This window comes from Aspergillus viridinutans (assembly GCF_018404265.1).
Source record: "Aspergillus viridinutans IFM 47045 DNA, scaffold_9, whole genome shotgun sequence".
Taxonomy (NCBI): domain Eukaryota; kingdom Fungi; phylum Ascomycota; class Eurotiomycetes; order Eurotiales; family Aspergillaceae; genus Aspergillus; species Aspergillus viridinutans.
The window spans coordinates 256,546-274,220 of NW_025091225.1; the positions used below are offsets into that span (position 1 = coordinate 256,546).

The 17,675-nt window shown below is 51.2% G+C and overlaps 6 protein-coding genes across 6 annotated transcripts; 4 read left to right on the plus strand and 2 right to left on the minus strand.

Annotated features, from left to right (window-relative positions):
* Nucleotides 1–1,764: 1,764 nt before the first annotated feature.
* Aspvir_009718 (uncharacterized protein) lies at nucleotides 1,765–2,549 on the minus strand (the record flags this gene model as incomplete). The annotated part of the gene is made up of 2 exons (XM_043272856.1): nucleotides 1,765–2,343; nucleotides 2,448–2,549. 2 exons carry the CDS (start codon nucleotides 2,547–2,549, stop codon nucleotides 1,765–1,767), a joined length of 681 nt encoding a protein of 226 aa, XP_043128791.1.
* A 1,029-nt stretch (nucleotides 2,550–3,578) lies between these two features.
* Nucleotides 3,579–5,782, plus strand: Aspvir_009719 (putative C6 transcription factor; the record flags this gene model as incomplete). The annotated part of the gene is made up of 2 exons (XM_043272857.1): nucleotides 3,579–4,947; nucleotides 4,992–5,782. 2 exons carry the CDS (start codon nucleotides 3,579–3,581, stop codon nucleotides 5,780–5,782), a joined length of 2,160 nt encoding a protein of 719 aa, XP_043128792.1.
* Nucleotides 5,783–6,213: 431 nt separating this feature from the next.
* Aspvir_009720 (putative guanine deaminase) lies at nucleotides 6,214–7,599 on the plus strand (the record flags this gene model as incomplete). The annotated part of the gene is made up of 1 exon (XM_043272858.1): nucleotides 6,214–7,599. One exon carries the CDS (start codon nucleotides 6,214–6,216, stop codon nucleotides 7,597–7,599), a length of 1,386 nt encoding a protein of 461 aa, XP_043128793.1.
* An 85-nt stretch (nucleotides 7,600–7,684) lies between these two features.
* optF (small oligopeptide transporter, OPT family) lies at nucleotides 7,685–10,337 on the minus strand (the record flags this gene model as incomplete). Its single annotated transcript, XM_043272859.1, has 6 exons — nucleotides 7,685–7,884; nucleotides 7,932–8,201; nucleotides 8,248–8,462; nucleotides 8,506–9,833; nucleotides 9,890–10,078; nucleotides 10,266–10,337. The coding sequence occupies 6 exons, from the start codon at nucleotides 10,335–10,337 to the stop codon at nucleotides 7,685–7,687; spliced, it is 2,274 nt and encodes a 757-aa protein (XP_043128794.1).
* A 1,379-nt stretch (nucleotides 10,338–11,716) lies between these two features.
* On the plus strand, nucleotides 11,717–12,885 carry Aspvir_009722 (FAD-dependent oxidoreductase; the record flags this gene model as incomplete). Its single annotated transcript, XM_043272860.1, has 3 exons — nucleotides 11,717–12,097; nucleotides 12,151–12,548; nucleotides 12,600–12,885. 3 exons carry the CDS (start codon nucleotides 11,717–11,719, stop codon nucleotides 12,883–12,885), a joined length of 1,065 nt encoding a protein of 354 aa, XP_043128795.1.
* A 1,895-nt stretch (nucleotides 12,886–14,780) lies between these two features.
* Nucleotides 14,781–16,907, plus strand: fos-1 (sensor histidine kinase/response regulator Fos-1/TcsA; the record flags this gene model as incomplete). Its single annotated transcript, XM_043272861.1, has 1 exon — nucleotides 14,781–16,907. The coding sequence occupies one exon, from the start codon at nucleotides 14,781–14,783 to the stop codon at nucleotides 16,905–16,907; it is 2,127 nt and encodes a 708-aa protein (XP_043128796.1).
* Nucleotides 16,908–17,675: the final 768 nt, after the last annotated feature.

Genomic DNA, 17,675 nt, shown 5'->3' on the forward strand with positions numbered 1-17,675 from the left:
GTCTCGAATGAGTGAGACGGAGCTATCGTCCTGTAAGACTGAACGCTGAGAAGGTCCCTGACAATTAGGGCCTCTCTGCCTTTTAAAGGCTTCCATAATAGACAGTTGGTTGGAGCCAACTGCCTTTTCCACGGGAATCGGTGCGAGACCGACCCCCGGCGACCTTCTTTCCTTTGCTGACGGTCTTTCGAGTCATCATCAAAAGAAAGGAAAAACAGGAAGAAAAAGGGGAAAAAGAACCAACAAAGCGCAGAAATGACTCTAGTAATGAAAATAAACGTACCTTGTATCCAGTGTCGAATTGGCGTATGGGACCTTCTGCCTTTTAAAGGCATCGATAATAGATAGTTGGTTGAAGCCAACTGCCTCATTTCCACGGGAATCGGTGCGAGACCGACCCCCGGCGACCTTCTTTCCTTTGCTGATGGTCTTTTGAACCATCTTTAAAAGAAAGAGAAAAAAAAAAAGAAAATTTGATTTGAAAAATGAGGAAAGAAAAAGGATAAAAGAATCAAATTAGTTGAAAAAGGGACTTCAATCAAGATTAGCGTCTTGGACTGATGAGTTTCGAAGTTTTACTTTGTTTCCGGACCCATAGGCCCCCCACAAGTAAGCTCCCCAATTCCCCTATTAAAAGGATGAGGCATTGTCAAAGGGAGCTTTAGAGTCCAGAAATCTGGCATCCGAAAGACAAACAAAGATGTTCTTCATGAGGTTGACAAAAGAGGAAGGATCCAACCAACATAACCTGGCAAGGTCGTATTCCCATGAAGCGACAATGAACTGGACCGTGCATTGTCATTTTCGACATCTGTGTGCTTGAAATCCCCCTGCGGATCACTGAGAGCAGGCACAAGTTCACGCCTGGAAACAACAGCCGCGTGCATGCGAGCTTTTCAATAACTGACAATATATTGTCATGCTCTTGAATTTGAGCATTGGGAAGTGTGATGTCAACATGCCAGGTCAGACAGCCGCAAACAAAGACGATATAAGAAATACGCGGTGGGCTTGGGCTGGTGTACAACACCAAGCCAGGGAGCTGGGCCCTCGTTGATTGATACATTAGCCAGAGAGATGTTACAGGGGCCTTTTTTACTTACTCTGACACATCCGGTATGGTCGCTAGCTTGATCACACTCAGGGACGATAATCAATGTGTCTAGGTTGTTATTGGAACAGGTCCACAAAGAGTGCGCCTGTAGGGTTCTCGGTCAAAGAACCAACCCAATATGCCTGTTTGAAGAGTCAAGTAGATGCATGGAGAGAATGCAAAGGAGCAAAGGAGAGAAGGGAGGTAGAGAGGAAGCAGTCTACATACCTCGGCTATTCTGCACTAGAGTAGGCTGACCGTGAATGAGATAGGCATGAGTGACGTAGTTGCCATAGACAATGCTCTGTTTCATTCACGGACTGCCTATGTCCATGGATGGTCTGTCTTGATCAAGAGAGTGTTCATTCACGTATCACATTCAAGTTGGCTATACTGGCTACCGCAATAAATGTTGTAACCAAACAATCAAAGGATCAGGGACTATCCTAACAATGCGCGGTTGGTGATCGGATTACAGTGATCATCAGCATGCTGAGGCACACTTCATCGTATCAACGGAGCGAGGGCAGTCTGCCTGGAGGAGACTGATGAGAAATCCATTCGATACCGTCCCGTGTCCAATCAGACAATCGCGGTGTCTCATGTATGCCGTCTCTCGCCACAAATCCAACACGTAAGGTGCACCATGGGCAGTCTGGGGCTACATAAAGCTAACACCTAGGACTGTCTCCAGGACTATAAGAAAGATCGAAGTATTGAGCCAGGTGCACAATCTCCCCATGCACTCCATGGACCTCATTATGGACTAAAGCGTCCTTCTCATAGGTATAGCTATCCGAGTTCTGCCAGAACGACTGGTACAGCCATCCGCCCGGAATGGTGCCCACAGAGCTGGAGTACCTAGCCAGCACCAGGGGACACTCAGTGAAAGATTTGCTGTTGCCCGTGCAGGTGTTCCACCAGTCAGCGGTGGTATAGATCATCGGATACCGACCGGTGCTGCTCTTGTAGGTGTTGACAAAGTCGGAAATCCAAGAGGCCATCTGAGAGGCGCTAAGTCCGTAACATGTGGCGCCATAGGGGTTGTACTCGATGTCGAGCATACCGGGAAGGGTGATGCCGTCGTTTGACCAGCCTCCACCGTGAGCAAGGAAGTACTTGGCCTGGGCGGCGCCGCTGCTGTCATTAGGAACGGCAAAGTGGTAGCCACCGCGAATGAAACCAGCATTTGTGGCACCGGTGTAGTGGCTGGAGAAGGAAGGGTCGGTGTAGGTGGTGCTCTCGGTGGCCTAGAGCGGTCGGGACTCCGTATCTGTATAGAAGTGAGTATATAAGAAACGCACCTTGATCATGACGAGCGAGCACCAGAGTTATATGCCGCCGCAAAGTTGACGTTGGCCTGGTAGTGGGAGATATCAAAGCCTTGAACGGCGGCGTGGGCCACAGAGGCCGAAGCCAGGAGGACGGCCGCAATCTGCTTCAGATCGAGCATCATGTTGATTGATTGTGTCTGTCTGAGAAAGTGATCAGATCAGACTTAGTCTGCTGGACAAAGACTCCTATTTATCCTCTTCTCGGCGATATGCCGAATATTCTGCTCGTCGTCTTCCATGCCCGTATTGCTGCATTCAAGGGCGAATACGATGTCGATCACCCCAAAATAGATCCCAGGGATACTACCTTGATAACCTCCTGCGTCGATAGCGGCCAGTGAAGAAGATCGTCGGATGAATACGAGGGACAACTCCGCATCGGTTGTTGAACGCCGTCGGCAGCCGAACTAGTCAGGGGAGACGAGGTCTCATCGTGCAAAGTCTGGAGAACCTGATTTGCAAGTCTCGCTTAAAGGTACTCTTCTAGGGAGGAGTTGAGGCCTCGAGGGCCTGACGAAATGACGAGCGATAGAGCGGGTCGATCAAACGGCAGATTGACGGCAGATTAGCCTGAATAGTTGGAAATTACTGCGACTTCGATTCATTGACTGGTTCAGATCAGACACAGACCCTTGTGATTGTTCAAGACAAGAAATGGGCGCCGTCTTGGCTGTGGATTTGCTTCGTTCCTGAATCGGATCATTGATGGAGAAGATGCTGGAGAATATATTGACAGTCTGTATGCACAGAGAAGTCGAATTCAACCAAATCAAATTCTCTACGCCTCGACATTGAATTCTATTCTCAATAGGGAAAAAAATTACATCCAACGAATGCAAATAGTTATTAGGTCAATGTAACACTGCTATCTTTCTCTGACTGGCAGTATTTGCTTCTTTCAACATTCCTAGTCTCGGTTCCAACTCTTTCGCCGAGTACTCCGTTTCCGCTGCAACATTTCCATTTCCTCTTCCAGCCAACAGCATCTCTCCCTCAAAACACATATTAGTACGACAATGCATGAATCTTTCTCTCCGTCACTTATGATTGATCACTAAACTTCCACCATCTTCCTTGGCGTCTGATCGCTATGGCCTCTCGTCTGAGCGTTCTCTCCGCCTTTCATCTCGACCGACACCATTGACCTCACCATGGCCAACGGCTCGACCGCCAGGGACAAGGAGTTTCGCGATCAGTTGGGCAAATTCCGTCTCGAGTCGGTCGTTACTCCGCTTACTCCTCTCCATTCGTCCTCTTCTTCGTCGCTGTCCCAGTTGCAGCCTCGATCCGTGCCTCCTCTTTTTCCACCGCCCAACTCCACCACCGCCAGTGTCGCTTCCCCGCTGCAGCCTTCTCACGGCACCCGCCCCAAACGCGTTTCCACCGCGTGTGATTTCTGTCGCAAACGCAAGAAAAAATGCGATTTCCGATATCCCAATTGCTCTGCGTGTACTCGCGCCGGGGTCCGATGTACTGTTCCACCACCCGGTCCGCAGATCGCCAGCGCCTCCGTCCCTCGTGACCAGCTCGAGAACCTTCAGAAACGAGTACAATGGTTGGAAGATGTCCTCCGGCAAAAGACAGGGCTATCGGTGGCTGAGCTACCAACGGGGAGCAATGTGGACGGGGAAGGCGATCCGGACTGGTGGTACCAGGTGCCCGCCATAATGGCCAGATACAGCAATCGACACTCCATCGGTGCGGGGAGTGCTACGACGTCAAGTCCTGCCGGTAGCGGGCGAGGGTCCTCGACCGGTCCGCCAGCGTCGGAAACGTCGGGGTTTGGAACAGAGTTGCCCAATGTAGGGGAGATTTTTCGCGACCAGCTTGAGCACCGTCGGCCGTCGGTCGCACGCCCGACAGTGTCGGCCCCGCGCGTCGTCCGTTTACCGTCCTTGGAAGAGGCGGAGCGAATAGCAGGCAACTACTTTGACAGTATGGGTTACCAGTATCCTTTCTTGTCGCGACCGGACTTTATGGCGCTTCTGCGACACATCTACGCGGGCGGAGTACCGACTCCGGAAGATCACTTCTCGTACCATATTACGATAGCAATTGCGCTGCTGATCGGATCGGCGGACGACACGCAGATCAGCGAGTTCTATCGCGCTAGTCAGCAGACGCTTTCGCTGGCCTTGCAGAACGAGGACCTGGCAGCGGTACGGGCATTGCTGAGTCTGGCGCTATATACAATGTTTGCGACCACCGGCCCTAGTGTGTGGCATGTTCTGGGGACGGCCATGCGACTGGCGACCAGTCTTGGTCTTCACAAGATGCGGTCCTCGGCTAGTCTGATGGAGGAGGAAATGGCCAAGCGGACATTTTGGAGTTTGTATAATCTCGACCGGTTGATTGCGTCAACACTGGGGCGACCGTTGGGGATTGCTGATGAGGATATCAGCGTGGGTCTGCCCCGGGAGTTGAACGATGACTGGACCGAAGTGCCGGGAGGCAGTACCATGACTATTCCGGTCCAGGTGGTTAAGCTGCGCCGCCTGTTCTCCCGGATCTATCGTTACTGTGAGTTCTTTCATAGCGGTTTACTGTTCTGGCTAACGAAGTAGTGTATAACAATCAACCGCCTCCTGATCCTCAAGAAGTTTCGGTGATGCTGGTTCAATTCCGGCAGGAGCTTGATGACTGGCGCACGGCCGCGCCTGTGTATCCGCCTGCACTATTGTACTCGACCAGCTACTACGATTATCTCTACTACACCACTCTACTTCTGATGTACCGCCCCAGTCCGCGCAATCCCACCCCTGACGCCACTAGCATTGTTAGCTGTGGTGACTCTAGCATTCAGGTCATTCGATCGTACTGGGACAGCTATTCAGTGGGCAAGATCAAATGGATCTGGCTGACGCTGAGCCAGACGTATTTCGCTGGAATTACCATCCTCTGGTGTCTAGAACAAAATTCACGTGCCCTTCGGGATGGACGGCCGCCCTTATGGCAGCCCGATGAGCAGATGATGCGCCGGGCCATCCAGGCGGTGATTGTGCTGTTGGAGGAGTTTGGCAAGCGACGGCCGGGAGTGGATAGACTCGGGGAGACCTTTCGGTGTCAAAGCTCGATGATTTTCAGCCAAATGCCATATCAGCAGCAACACCCGCAGCAACACCCGCAGCAACACCCGCAGCAGGAAACAGCGTATCCCCAACCACAGCCACCTCCCCCTACACCACCGTGTTCGCTGCCAGCCATCCCACCGCCGCCGGTGCCACTGGCACCGATGCTGGATGATGTGTTGCTGGTTGATGGGATACCCCGGCAGATTGACCCCCAATTGGCAGAGCAATTGTTTTACTCTTATGATTGGTTTCAGGAGGAAATGGCGACATATTATACCCTATAGTCTATAGTTATGTTCTTGTATATATTCAATATCATCACTGCATCCGCGCTCTTGGCGCGCAACATCCCTCATTTTATCGCCAATGAGGCAGAGTCCAATACTTTTCTTAATACTCGTCTACATCCGTCTCGCTGGACTTACGAGGCATGCTGCAAACTGTATCAAGTGAACGAACCTCTGGCTCTCTGCGAGCATCATTCGGAACCAATGGCTTTGTTTGCCTCGGTTATTGCTAATACTGCACACATATATATTCATTTTAAAGAGTTATAATCATCCTCGACATCAACTAGATTTTTCTTCAAAAAGCAGTCTGGTATCATTGCACGCTGATCTCTGCGTCACCTGCAGCTGCCCCGCACTGATAAGCATCCATCGTCAACACTCTTCGTTCATACTATCATCACCTCAAAGCTACTCTCAGCCATACAATGAACGAAACACCAACAGCAACAGGCCTCCCCATCGCCTTCCATGGCACAATCATCCACTCTCTCTCCCCCACAGACCTCCAAATCCTCCCCAACACCTTTCTCCTAGTCGACATCGCCGGCAACATCCAGGCTCTGGTCCCCAACACCGACCCCTCAACCATCAACACGTTGATAGCAGACAATGGCTACGCACCCGACGTCTTCCCCGTCAAACACCTGTCCAAACACTCCTTCCTGATCCCAGGCTTCGTCGACACCCACAACCACGCCCCGCAGTGGGCACAGCGCGGCGTAGGACGCAGCCTCTCCCTCCTCGACTGGCTCGAGAAAGTCACCTTCTCGCACGAAGCAAAATTCGAAGACGTAGAGTACGCAAAGCGCATGTACAGCGCCGCCGTGGACGGGCTCCTCCGCCAGGGCATCACTACAGCAAGCTACTACGCCTCGAAGCATCTCGCCGCAACGAAGATCCTAGCCGAGGTATGCCGCGCCAGGGGCCAGCGGGCGCTCGTCGGCCGGTGTAACATGAACCGGCACGCGCCGGGCTGGTACCGCGATCTCAACGCAGGCGTATCAGTCAAGGAGACTAGGGAATTCATCCAGTGGATGCGCGAGTTCAACGCAAACGACGACAAGCCGCTCGTCAACGCGGTGATCACGCCCCGCTTCGCGATCTCCTGCGACGAGGAGGTCCTCTCTGGCCTTGGGGCGCTGGCGTCCGCGAACCCGGACCTGCGCATCCAGACGCATTTCAACGAGGCCGAGCAGGAGATGGAGTTTACGAGGCAGCTGTTCCCGGACTTCCGGCATGAGGCGGAGCTGTATGCGCGGTTTGGGCTGCTGAATGAGCGGTCGATCCTGGCGCATTGTATCTTCCTGCAGGAGGAGGAGATGGAGACGCTGGCGCGGCTGCGCTGTGGCGTGGCGCATTGTCCTGTTGCCAATACGACGATGCAGGCGTTTATGGTTGCGCCGGTGCGGGAGTATCTGCGGAGGGGCATCAAGGTCGGCTTGGGAACTGATAGTGGCGGGGGTCATACGATTTCCATGCTCGAGGTGATGAAGCAGGCGTTTGTGGTGTCTACGGCGCGGGCGACGGAGACCCGTGGTGCGGATCCGGCGTTGTCGGTGGCGGAGGGTTTCTTCCTGGCGACCTTGGGGGGTGCGCAGGTGTGTGGGCTGGACGAGAGGGTTGGTAACTTTGCTGTCGGCAAGGAGTTTGATGCGTTGGAGGTACGGACTGGGGAGGGGGTGGAGATGGATGTCATGGCGCCGGTGGAAGACGGGGATTCAATTGAGGTCATCTTTGAGAAGTTCTTGATGACGGGAGATGACCGCAATATTGCCAAGGTGTATGTCAGGGGACGTGCTGTCAAGGTTTGATCTTAGATCTGGTGTACTTCTATCAATTGATAGTTCTTGAAACGAGCTGGATGGTCATGAATTAGTTATATGCGGAGAAATCTATCTATTCCCATGTCCCTTTCGGTGGCCCAAAATATCCCGAAGATGGCAAGGGTTTAAGAGGCGTCCCCAACCCATCCGCGGTTTTGCGATACACTATATTCCCCCACCAGTTCAATGGGCCGGCAGGAAGCAGGATGCAAAAGAAAATGATGACGGTGGCCACGGCGACGCCAGAGTCGAGGGCGGCAGACAGAACGTAATCTGCGCGAGTCAGTACAAGCATTACCATAGAGGCAAACATGACTCACTGTACTTGGACCACCATGCAGGTTTTCTCCGCTTGATAATTCCATTAAAGATTACATTGACCACCCACCATGAGGAGAAATTGATCCCTGTTGCAGGCGGAACAAGACTCATGGCTCCAAAGGCGACCGGCCATGAGATCTTGTTAAACCACTTCCACCGCCGTCCAAGGAGAAAGGTGATGACAATTACTACAGGCCCAGCGAGGAAGAACCAGAGGAGATTACCATAGATTTGACCGGGAGAAAAGTTACGTCCAGGACCCAGGGCGCCTTGTCTGTCAGTAAGAGTATCACAAAGAGGGAGGGATGCATTTACCCCATATCAATGAAGCCGAATATGTCACTCGACCGTGAGGACAGGTGAATCCACCATCCGCCTCTGGGGTGCAGATATCGTCAAATCTTGTGATCATAAAGACGGTGACACCGCATTGAACTATTGCTCCGACGAGGGTGGCTAATCCTTGAGCCATGAACAGTGTACGTGGGGCGATGTGGAGATAATGGCCGAGCTTCATGTCGGCCACAAATCTAAACAGTCAGCTTTGTCGGTCGGTGACGGGATCGTACTCACTCTAGACCCTGGGAGACAGCTACATAGCCATAGAACTTGAACACCATGTTTGCCAGAGGTCGTCCCAGAAAAGCATACCCTCCAATGAACTCCGTGATCAGGTTCAATTGATTGCTGCTGATGTTGGTCGTAGCCTTGATGATCCCAACTGGAACGAAGTAGATCATAGGAAGGATAAACGCTATCACAACAGCCCAAAACGGAAGCCCCGTGTGCCAGACTTCGTTGGCGACAATGCTGAGCGCGAATATCAGAATCGTCACACCGGCAAACCACCACCAAGGAACGTCTGCGTAGGCAGCAATCAATCGCGCATGGATATCCTTCTTGTTCCTGCCTTTCCACTGCTCCCACAGATCCTTTCCATTATACAGCGCAACGTGGACAAAGATGCCGGTAAGATTGGCGAATGCGATCCCATAGGTCAATGCATAGCCTGCCGGAAGAAACATGGGTGAATAACGGCGATAAGCCTCTGTGTTAACCGTTCCATCCCTATTCATGACATACTTGGTGCGGTATGGCCTGCCGGTGTTGTCAAACGTATCGGAGTTCATCATAGGCATGTAGGCCGAGTACCACGTGTTGGTGTAATAGATGATGGGACAGATGATCCAGTAAAAGAAGGCAAACGACCCCATCACATTGAGTCCCGCCCAGAAAGGAACGAGGAGCGGGCTCTGATTCGCGAAAACAACCTGTGCCCAGTCAAAGGTCAAAAGAGACATCCCCAGCCCAGTCTCTTGACCGAACAGCTGATTGACGACGACGTTATGTGGGACAATCCAGCAGACGAAGCTGAACGTGCTCAACGCGGTGAACAAATAGCCTGGGACAAAATACCAAACAGCGCTGACACCGAACACTATTAGAAAGAAACGGAGGCGGGACACAATCCAGCCATCCGCGAGTAGGTTGCTGCGTGAATGCAATGTCTGTAGCACCGCAGCGTTTGATAACACCCCAGGCCAAATCATCGTAGCAGGACCAACGAGCCAGCGTGAAGCCATCCCTGCCAGACCGAAGCCAAGTAACTGGGTCGTAATAACGAGTACCAGGTGAAACCCACCTCGTGAAGGCATCCCGTAGAACTTCACGGCAGCCTCAATCACCTGGGTAGCCGAAGCAGATCCAAAGGAAACATTGGCCATAATTGTGATCAAAGCATGCTCCTTGATATTGAAATGCCGGTCGGGATTCGCCCAGCCCAGCGGCACCCATCTTGCCCACGCGCAGCCGACCGGATACGCCACGAGCTGCGCAACCAGAGCACTGATGCTAACGCTGGGCTGTCGCAGACTAAAGAACTGATTCAACCCGCTTCCCACCTGCTGATGCATTAGCGACTTGATCTACAGTTCGTTGCAAGAGATGTATGACATACAATAGTGAATATGATGCCGATGATCCACACGCGCACTGTGTTGACAGGCAGACTCACGTCGTCAACTGGCTGCACCACGGCGCGGACCTCAGGAAATGGAGAATCATCTGCTTCATACGGGAGAATTTTTTGAGCATCGTAGTCGTTGAGGACGCTGGCATGCTCATGGAGCGCTGTTGCAGATGGTCCCTAGTCAAAACTTCTCATTAATAACCAAACCTGCACCCATCGTATCACCAGTAGATATTAACGGCAGATGTTGGCCGGTGGATCGTAATGAAGCTGTCATACTTGATAAGGAAAAGAAAACACTGTGGAGACAATAATATAGACAGGGAAGTGTGCAATAGAACATGGATTGCAAGGCGAAACCCACCTGAACCGATCCCCTGCATTGGAGCTTTTCATCTTCTGGCGAATCAACATTAGGACTCTGGATCCCAGCCATATCTTGGCTCTATTAAGCTGCAACGTGGAAATGCCACTAGGGTATGCTCGGAGTCAGCCTAGACTATCTAGTCCCGATAGTAGACTCTTCTGACTGATCGGAATGGGGTCTGGCTTGGTGGAGTTCAATCAGAAAAGGTGCATCGGCTGTTGTAGGTGAAACCCCAGTTGCATGGTATCTGACGCCACAATAAGTAGCTTGTTTCCTAGACTTGAGAGATGATGCAGTTGATGATGTATGTATATGGGAATGGGATAGAATGCATGAGAGTTGACTATTATCACTGTTCAATGCAGCGAATGGCTGTTGTTGTTGTTAGGCTGTCGCCCTTCCAACAATTTCAGACTAACGCATAAGGTGAATACAGTTACTCCATATGGAACGCACAATCAATAAAACAAGTAAAGATTCTAAGCTGGATAGTCAGCGTGCTGGTGGTTTGGATTCCATTGACTGATTGATGGATAAATCATCATGTTTGCATCCGCAGAGTGAATTCTGCAACACCGAGGAGTGTAAAGTCAGGTGATTACTCAGGCTTCAGGTGTTCTTGAAGGCTATTTCGACCAAGACTACAGTATATAGTCAAAGGAGACACCAGATCGAATTGTTGAGAAGAATCGTCTGGAAAAGACGCCGATAATATATTTATTGGGAAAAATCAGATCAATCATTGGACTGGCCCGTCAAAATGGTGAAACTACTCTGCTTTCACACGGAGTAGTTTCGGTAAAACTCCTCCACCCGCAAGACAGCATTATATGCAGTATGACTCGCAGAGTCAGAAGGAACCGTGCCATCCTTCGTAGATCTCAAACTATTGGCTCCTATTCTTAGCCAAAGTCTTCAGATAAACGCAGTCTTCAGGGAGAAACATCCACCGGCCTGTCGGTATGGGCCGCTAGTTTCTTCCATATTGGTCGGATCATTAAACCTCAGGTGAGTTGACGTGCCTTGCAATGCTTTGGCTGCAGATTAGTCTATCTCTAGTCTATCTCTAGTCCAATGTACTGATAACACTGATCGTCTTCTACCAGCGGGTAGAGCCGACAGTCGGATCTGAGCGCTCTCCGATTCCAACGCAGATGTCAGGAGCCATTTCTGCTAAGAGAGTCGTGGCTGGCGGATATAAGGAAATGAGCTGCCATGCATTTGAACGGTGACGGGGCATGGTTTGTGTTAAAGGTTCATTCCCAGATACACCAGGTCCTGGCCGCACTGACCAAGATCTTCTCCCTTCAGGCAGCTTTCTTGTACCCTCATCCTTTTCCTCCGAGGATCCAGCTTATTGATATTTGGGAACTGCCCCATTTCCTGTGACAAACAATCGAGTCTCAAACCTCTACGGAAGTATCAGCGAGAAATATTTCGCGCACAAAATGGGGGAGTGCGATCAAAGTCTCCACACGTCTCCTGTACCCTTCTCACAACGTCCGATCATCATTCTAGGCGCAGGAATTATCGGATGCGCTACAGCAAGACAGCTCCTCTTGAATGGCTTTCGCGTCGTGGTTGTTGCCGAGTTCCTGCCGGGTGACCAGAATATTTTCTACGCATCAGCCTGGGCTGGAGCAACATGGCATGCTGCTGGCGGTATCAGCCCTGAAGATCGATATCTTCAAGCTGTTACGCATCGTCATCTGTTCAGGATGGCGCAAGAAAGCCCCGAATCGGGAGTTTGCCTTGTGGATGCGCGCGAATATCTCGAAGAAGCGCCATCCGAGAACTCCTCAATCTGGGGTAAGACTGTGGTCTCAAACGTAGGCAATGGAACGGTCCCGCTCATTGTGTATCGGCATACTGACGGAGGTAGTTTCGCGAACTTGAGCCCGGCGAATACCCTCCTAACTTCGACTGCGGGTGGTCATACCAAACATTGGTAACGGATCCGACACGTCACATGCCCTATCTTCGAAAGCAGATAACCGCTCTTGGTGGCCAGTTCATTCGAAAGCGGGTCGAGTCCCTCCAGGAACTATACGCCATGTTCCCCGAGTCAAATGTCTTCATCAACGCCAGCGGGCTCGGAAGCAAAACCCTCACCGACGTTCAGGATGATAAATGCTTTCCTGAGCGAGGCCAGAATGTCTTTTACCGTACCGACAAGTGCCGACAAATGTACTTTCGCAATGGGAAAGAGTATACCTATATCATCCCCCGTCCTTTATCCGAGGGGGTAGTGTTAGGGGGAGTTAAGCAGCCGAATAACCTGTCAGTGACGTTCCTGTGCATGCAGCTCTGAAGGAAGCTAACGATATATAGGTCTCCAGAGGTTGATATGGACGTTGCTCGAGACGAGATCGCGCGCGCTCACCGTCTCGCCCCAGAGATTGTTCCTGCGGATCCCCCCGAAGAGTCATTGAGCTATATTATCGGAATCCGACCGTCACGGCAGGGTGGATTTCGCTTGGATTCGGAGCAATTGGGACAGCGGACAATCTTATCAGCTTATGGATTCGGAGGAGGCGGCTATGCGTTTTCGTATGGTATAGCGGAAGCGCTGTTGACAATGCTGGAGAAGTGTGAGAGGGAAAATGTGATCCTATAACATCTCTATGTTATCGTTGAGCACCACTTTAGGAAGAATCAAAGAGCAATATAAGGTTGTAGTTAGTATTGCTCCGACTATGGGTGCAAGTCTACAAAGTGTGCCGAATTTCTCCATCCCACCATTCTAGATCCTGTTGCCGTGTTCACACAGCACGGCGATAATGAAAGGTCGGCTAAGATAGTAAGATTACTGATATGAACTCCCAGACTTCCAAGCGACTTAAGCTTTCACCTAAGTTCGATACAGTTCGACCCCTGCTGACCACGTTAGGTCTGACCTTGTCGATGCGATTCTTCGCGAATCTTCGGCGTCAGCGGGTCCTCCCGATTGTAGATCCCTGACACCTTTTCAGGCTCAAACAACGAAATTTACTCCAATTCGAACAGACTCGTCTCGAACCAGCGCTTCCAAGCTTTTGGCATGTTCCTTTCAGGAGTCTGGATCCACCCCATCACGCACTCAGCCACCCAGTAGCCAGGCGCGCGGAACCAGATACACGGACCATATTCTACTTCTCTTACAGTTACTACCCGTATAAATTACCAAAAGTTCGAGGCGACCAGGAGTGTTCTCAGGGAGATCAGGTGTGCATATCATCTCTAAGGTCTCGGCCGAGTCCAGTATGGAAGGAATGTCACACAGAATATGTCGTCATGTCGTCAGCCCTCTTGATCGGCTGAGCCATCCGTATCAGCGTGTCAGCTTCCCGGTGATCGCTGGGGTGATATCGCCGCTTTTTTGAAGTGTACTGAGAAATGCCTGTTGGACTATGGGAAGGAAAAAAGCACCTAATAATAATTATTATTGGGTCCGGTAGTCGAACCCAACGAGTTCATGTGCGGCTAGACTGCTTGATTGGGTTTAGTGGAATGGTCATGGGTAGATTTTTTTGGATGTTCCCTGGTTTCGGGACTTGAGTCGACTAGATGATCCAGATGTAATCGCATCAAACGTTCAGGGGACACAGGAAATTAACCAGTAGTGCTAGAGATCTAGAAATTGTTTGCCTCTCCATGGGTGTAGGGGGCGAAGAGTATTTCTGTTTTGACTCTTTTCAGACTCTTTCCCATCATGGTATTGTGGATCCCTAGCATTAACTCTGGAATAGCGGCACAGGAACCTGTTTTTCGTTCATTTCTGGGCGAATCTGGAACATTAGCCTCCCCCGGCGACCCCGCGCAGCCGGCTGGAACTTCCTTCCAGCCAGTCACTTGGTGTCGGCAGTTGACAGAAATGGTGCAAGCGTAGGTAGATATGTAAGAACTCTTCTCCCAGTTCGCTGCCTGCGATGACGTGGGTGGTGGTAGTCTATACTCTATGCGACTGGTAAATGTAATAATATTATACTTATGGGCCTGTTGGCCTGCAGGCCTGAAACTGGTTCCTGTGGAATGACCTTGACCAATTCCAAACCCACACTAAACACGGGTCAATCATTATCAGTATTATTATTTGCCTCTTGACTTTCAGAACTGACTAAGTTGCTCTGTTAAGGATACTAGGTACCAAAACTACTTGATTAGTTTTACGAGGGGCAGTCACTGTGGATTTCCACTCTACCTCTTTCTCATTCATCTCTTTCCACATTCCACGTGCATCTGTTGACAACCATCTGCTGACCATCATCTGCCGTCTTCTGGGTGAGTGGACTGGTCCAAATTCCTGCTTTCAATTCTCACCTTCGTCCGCTCGGCCGGTTCTCGATCCTGTTTCGGAACCCCCTCGGTTGCGCCACAGGGGAAGGAGGCAAAAGGTAGAGCCACAGCGCAGAATTGGGAAACTGAAAAACAACACTCTCCTCATGCGTGTTCTGCAGTAGCGAGTTCTCTGTTAGCTTTATTTCTGCTGTTACCTCGCTAGCCTAGTTGCGGGGGGAATTTCAGCTAGCCGAAATGGCACTCGACAAGAAGCTCCTTCACCTTCATCTCGGGGATGGCGAACAGCGACCCTACAAGCTCTCCACGGTCGCTACTCCTCCTGATGAAGAGCAGCTCAATCTCCAGCGCACTGATAAGGATGCAGCTAAACCGCCGCAATCTCCACAGTGTGACACTCCGCGTGACGCCCACGGAGAGGTCGCACAGGACGACACTTCCTCGCTGAGTCGAATTTTCCGCTACACTCCTGTACCGACCATCGTCCTCGACTCGTCCTTGCGCGTGGTGGAAGTGTCGGAGAGCCACCTTGCTTTCTGCAGGAAGTCTCGAGACTTCATCCTAGGAGCCTCCGTCTACGATCTTCCACTCGCCACGATACCTGCGCCAGACATTCCGACTTTGAACGGTGCTTTGCACGTGGCGATTACGACCCGGGCTGTCCAGGTTATCGAAACTATCCACCTTCCCAGAATCAGCTCTTATTTTTCACTGAAAATCGCTCCCATCTTCCAGGGAGATACCCTGCTGAACCTGGTCTTGGAAGCACACAACGTCACGAGGACGCATAACGAGTCGCTACATAATGCCTACATCAATGAGACTTACAAGATCCTGGTTGACACGGTCCGAGATTATGCTATCTTCATGCTGGACTCGCGGGGCAACATTGCCACATGGAATTCGGGCGCCGCGATTATCAAGGGATATAAGGCGAATGAGATCATCGGTCGGCATTTCTCGATCTTCTACGGACCCGAGGATCGACTGGCGGACAAGCCTGGCAAGGAGCTCGAATTGTGCCTACGGGAGGGAAGAGTCGAGGATGAAGGCTGGCGGTATCGTCAGGATGGTTCACGGTTTTGGGCCAACGTAATGATTACACCCATCTTCTCATTCGGTCGGCACGTTGGTTTCGTCAAAGTCACGCGCGACTTGACCGAGCGCAAAGCGGCTGAAGCCCGGATGGTCGCAGCCTTTGAGGAATCATCCAAGATGAAGAGCGACTTCCTGGCCAATATGAGTCATGAGATTCGGACTCCCATGAATGGAATGCACCTGGCGTTGACCATGTTGGGGAGCACGGAGCTCGACGCTCAGCAACGTGAATACACTTCCATTATCGAGGATTCCATGTCGATTTTGCTTCAAGTAATCAACGACGTCCTTGATTATTCCAAATTATCCTCCGGCACCTTCTCTCTGAACACGGATATCCTGAGCGTCGAGAATATCGTGGGAGCAGTGGTACGGAATTGCAAGGCCTTGAACCCTGCTGTGGAGATCACCTGCGTCATGCCCCCGGGCTTCCCAAAACTGCTCCGGGGCGATCCGCTTCGGTATCGGCAAGTGATTCAGAACCTCGTGGGAAATGCGATGAAGTTTACCGAGAAAGGACAAGTCAAGGTCACCCATAGCTTCGCAGTAGACGAGCACGATTCCAATGTCTACATAATCACTACAGAAGTCACTGATACTGGGATCGGAGTGCCCGAAGATGCCATAAACACCCTTTTTACCCCGTTTACGCGGTTTGCGGATTCGGCCACCAAGCGCTATCAGGGTACCGGACTTGGCTTGTCCATCTGCAAGAGCTTGGCAGAGCTGATGGATGGCAGTGTTGGTTATAAACCCAACCCAGAAGGAACGGGTAGCTGCTTTTTTTTGACCGCTCGCATGTCGGGTGTCGACGTTCCAGCGCATAATAAGGACGCCGCCCCTGCTACCGCCGAAAATACATACGAACCCATAGACGAGGTCAGGCGGATTGCTCCCCACATGCACATATTGCTGGTGGAAGATAATATGGTGAACCAGATCGTCATGCTGAAGCTCCTCAAAAGCCTCGGTTTCGAACGTGTTGACACGGCCTGGGACGGCGCGGACGCAGTCCGACAGGTGAAGCAAACACCTCTCTCCTACAATGCAATTCTCATGGACATCAACATGCCGGTTATGAATGGACTCGAGGCAACGACCAAGATTCGTGAAGTGAACAGCGAGGTGCCGATCATAGCACTCACCGGGAATGCGCTCAAGGGAGACGCGGAGACGTACCTTGCCAGGGGCATGAACGATTACGTCGCCAAACCGGTTCATCGCAAGCGGCTTGTGCAGTTGTTGTGGAAGTGGCTCGGTTCGTGAGCAGCTATTACTCTGGCCTCGCTGGCCGGTGGTTTCCCCATTAGGACAAGATCTGAGTGTCCTTTTATAACTTAGAGTGGGATCGGCTGCCCCATCCTATCGGCCCAATTTACGCTAGCTCTCTTTTCAAGTGAGCAGGGTCTTGCTCATACCATGCGAGGTCCTAGATTCGGTCAGCTTTCGACCTATTCGGCTAATGCATCCGCCATAGCCTCATCAATCGCCACAAAGTAATGGCTCTGGGTCATCACATGGATATCAGCCCCTCTACGGGGTTTTCACGTCCTCATACGTTGACCACTCTACTCTTTCGTTATTTGCCTCTTTGATCACAGGCTCGCCATTGATCATTCCCTCATCATAATGAGGCGGATCGTCTCGGAGATGGATTCAATTGTCGGACTGTCGGGTTGTCCGGCTGACTAACAGTCAGAGAGACATATGGAACGAGAGTATATCCTTAAGACAGGGATGTACGGCTGGCGAGCAATTGTTCTATAGCATCTGGCACGATACTGTGAGTCGTTGTCTATCAAGCCGCTACACAAGTTGGCTTTATTCATGTAGCACGAATTGATGGATTTAATGGTGACATGAATTGATGAATATTGTTCCACATTTAATCCACTCAGTGTACCTTTCCAGACTTTTATGGTATTTCGTCGAGTGTCACACGACTGTGCAGCACCCCATTAAACCCCAATCCTATCCCATCCCAACACACTGCTCCCTCAAATCAGAGCGCCCGTCCTTGTAGTGCTTCGACCG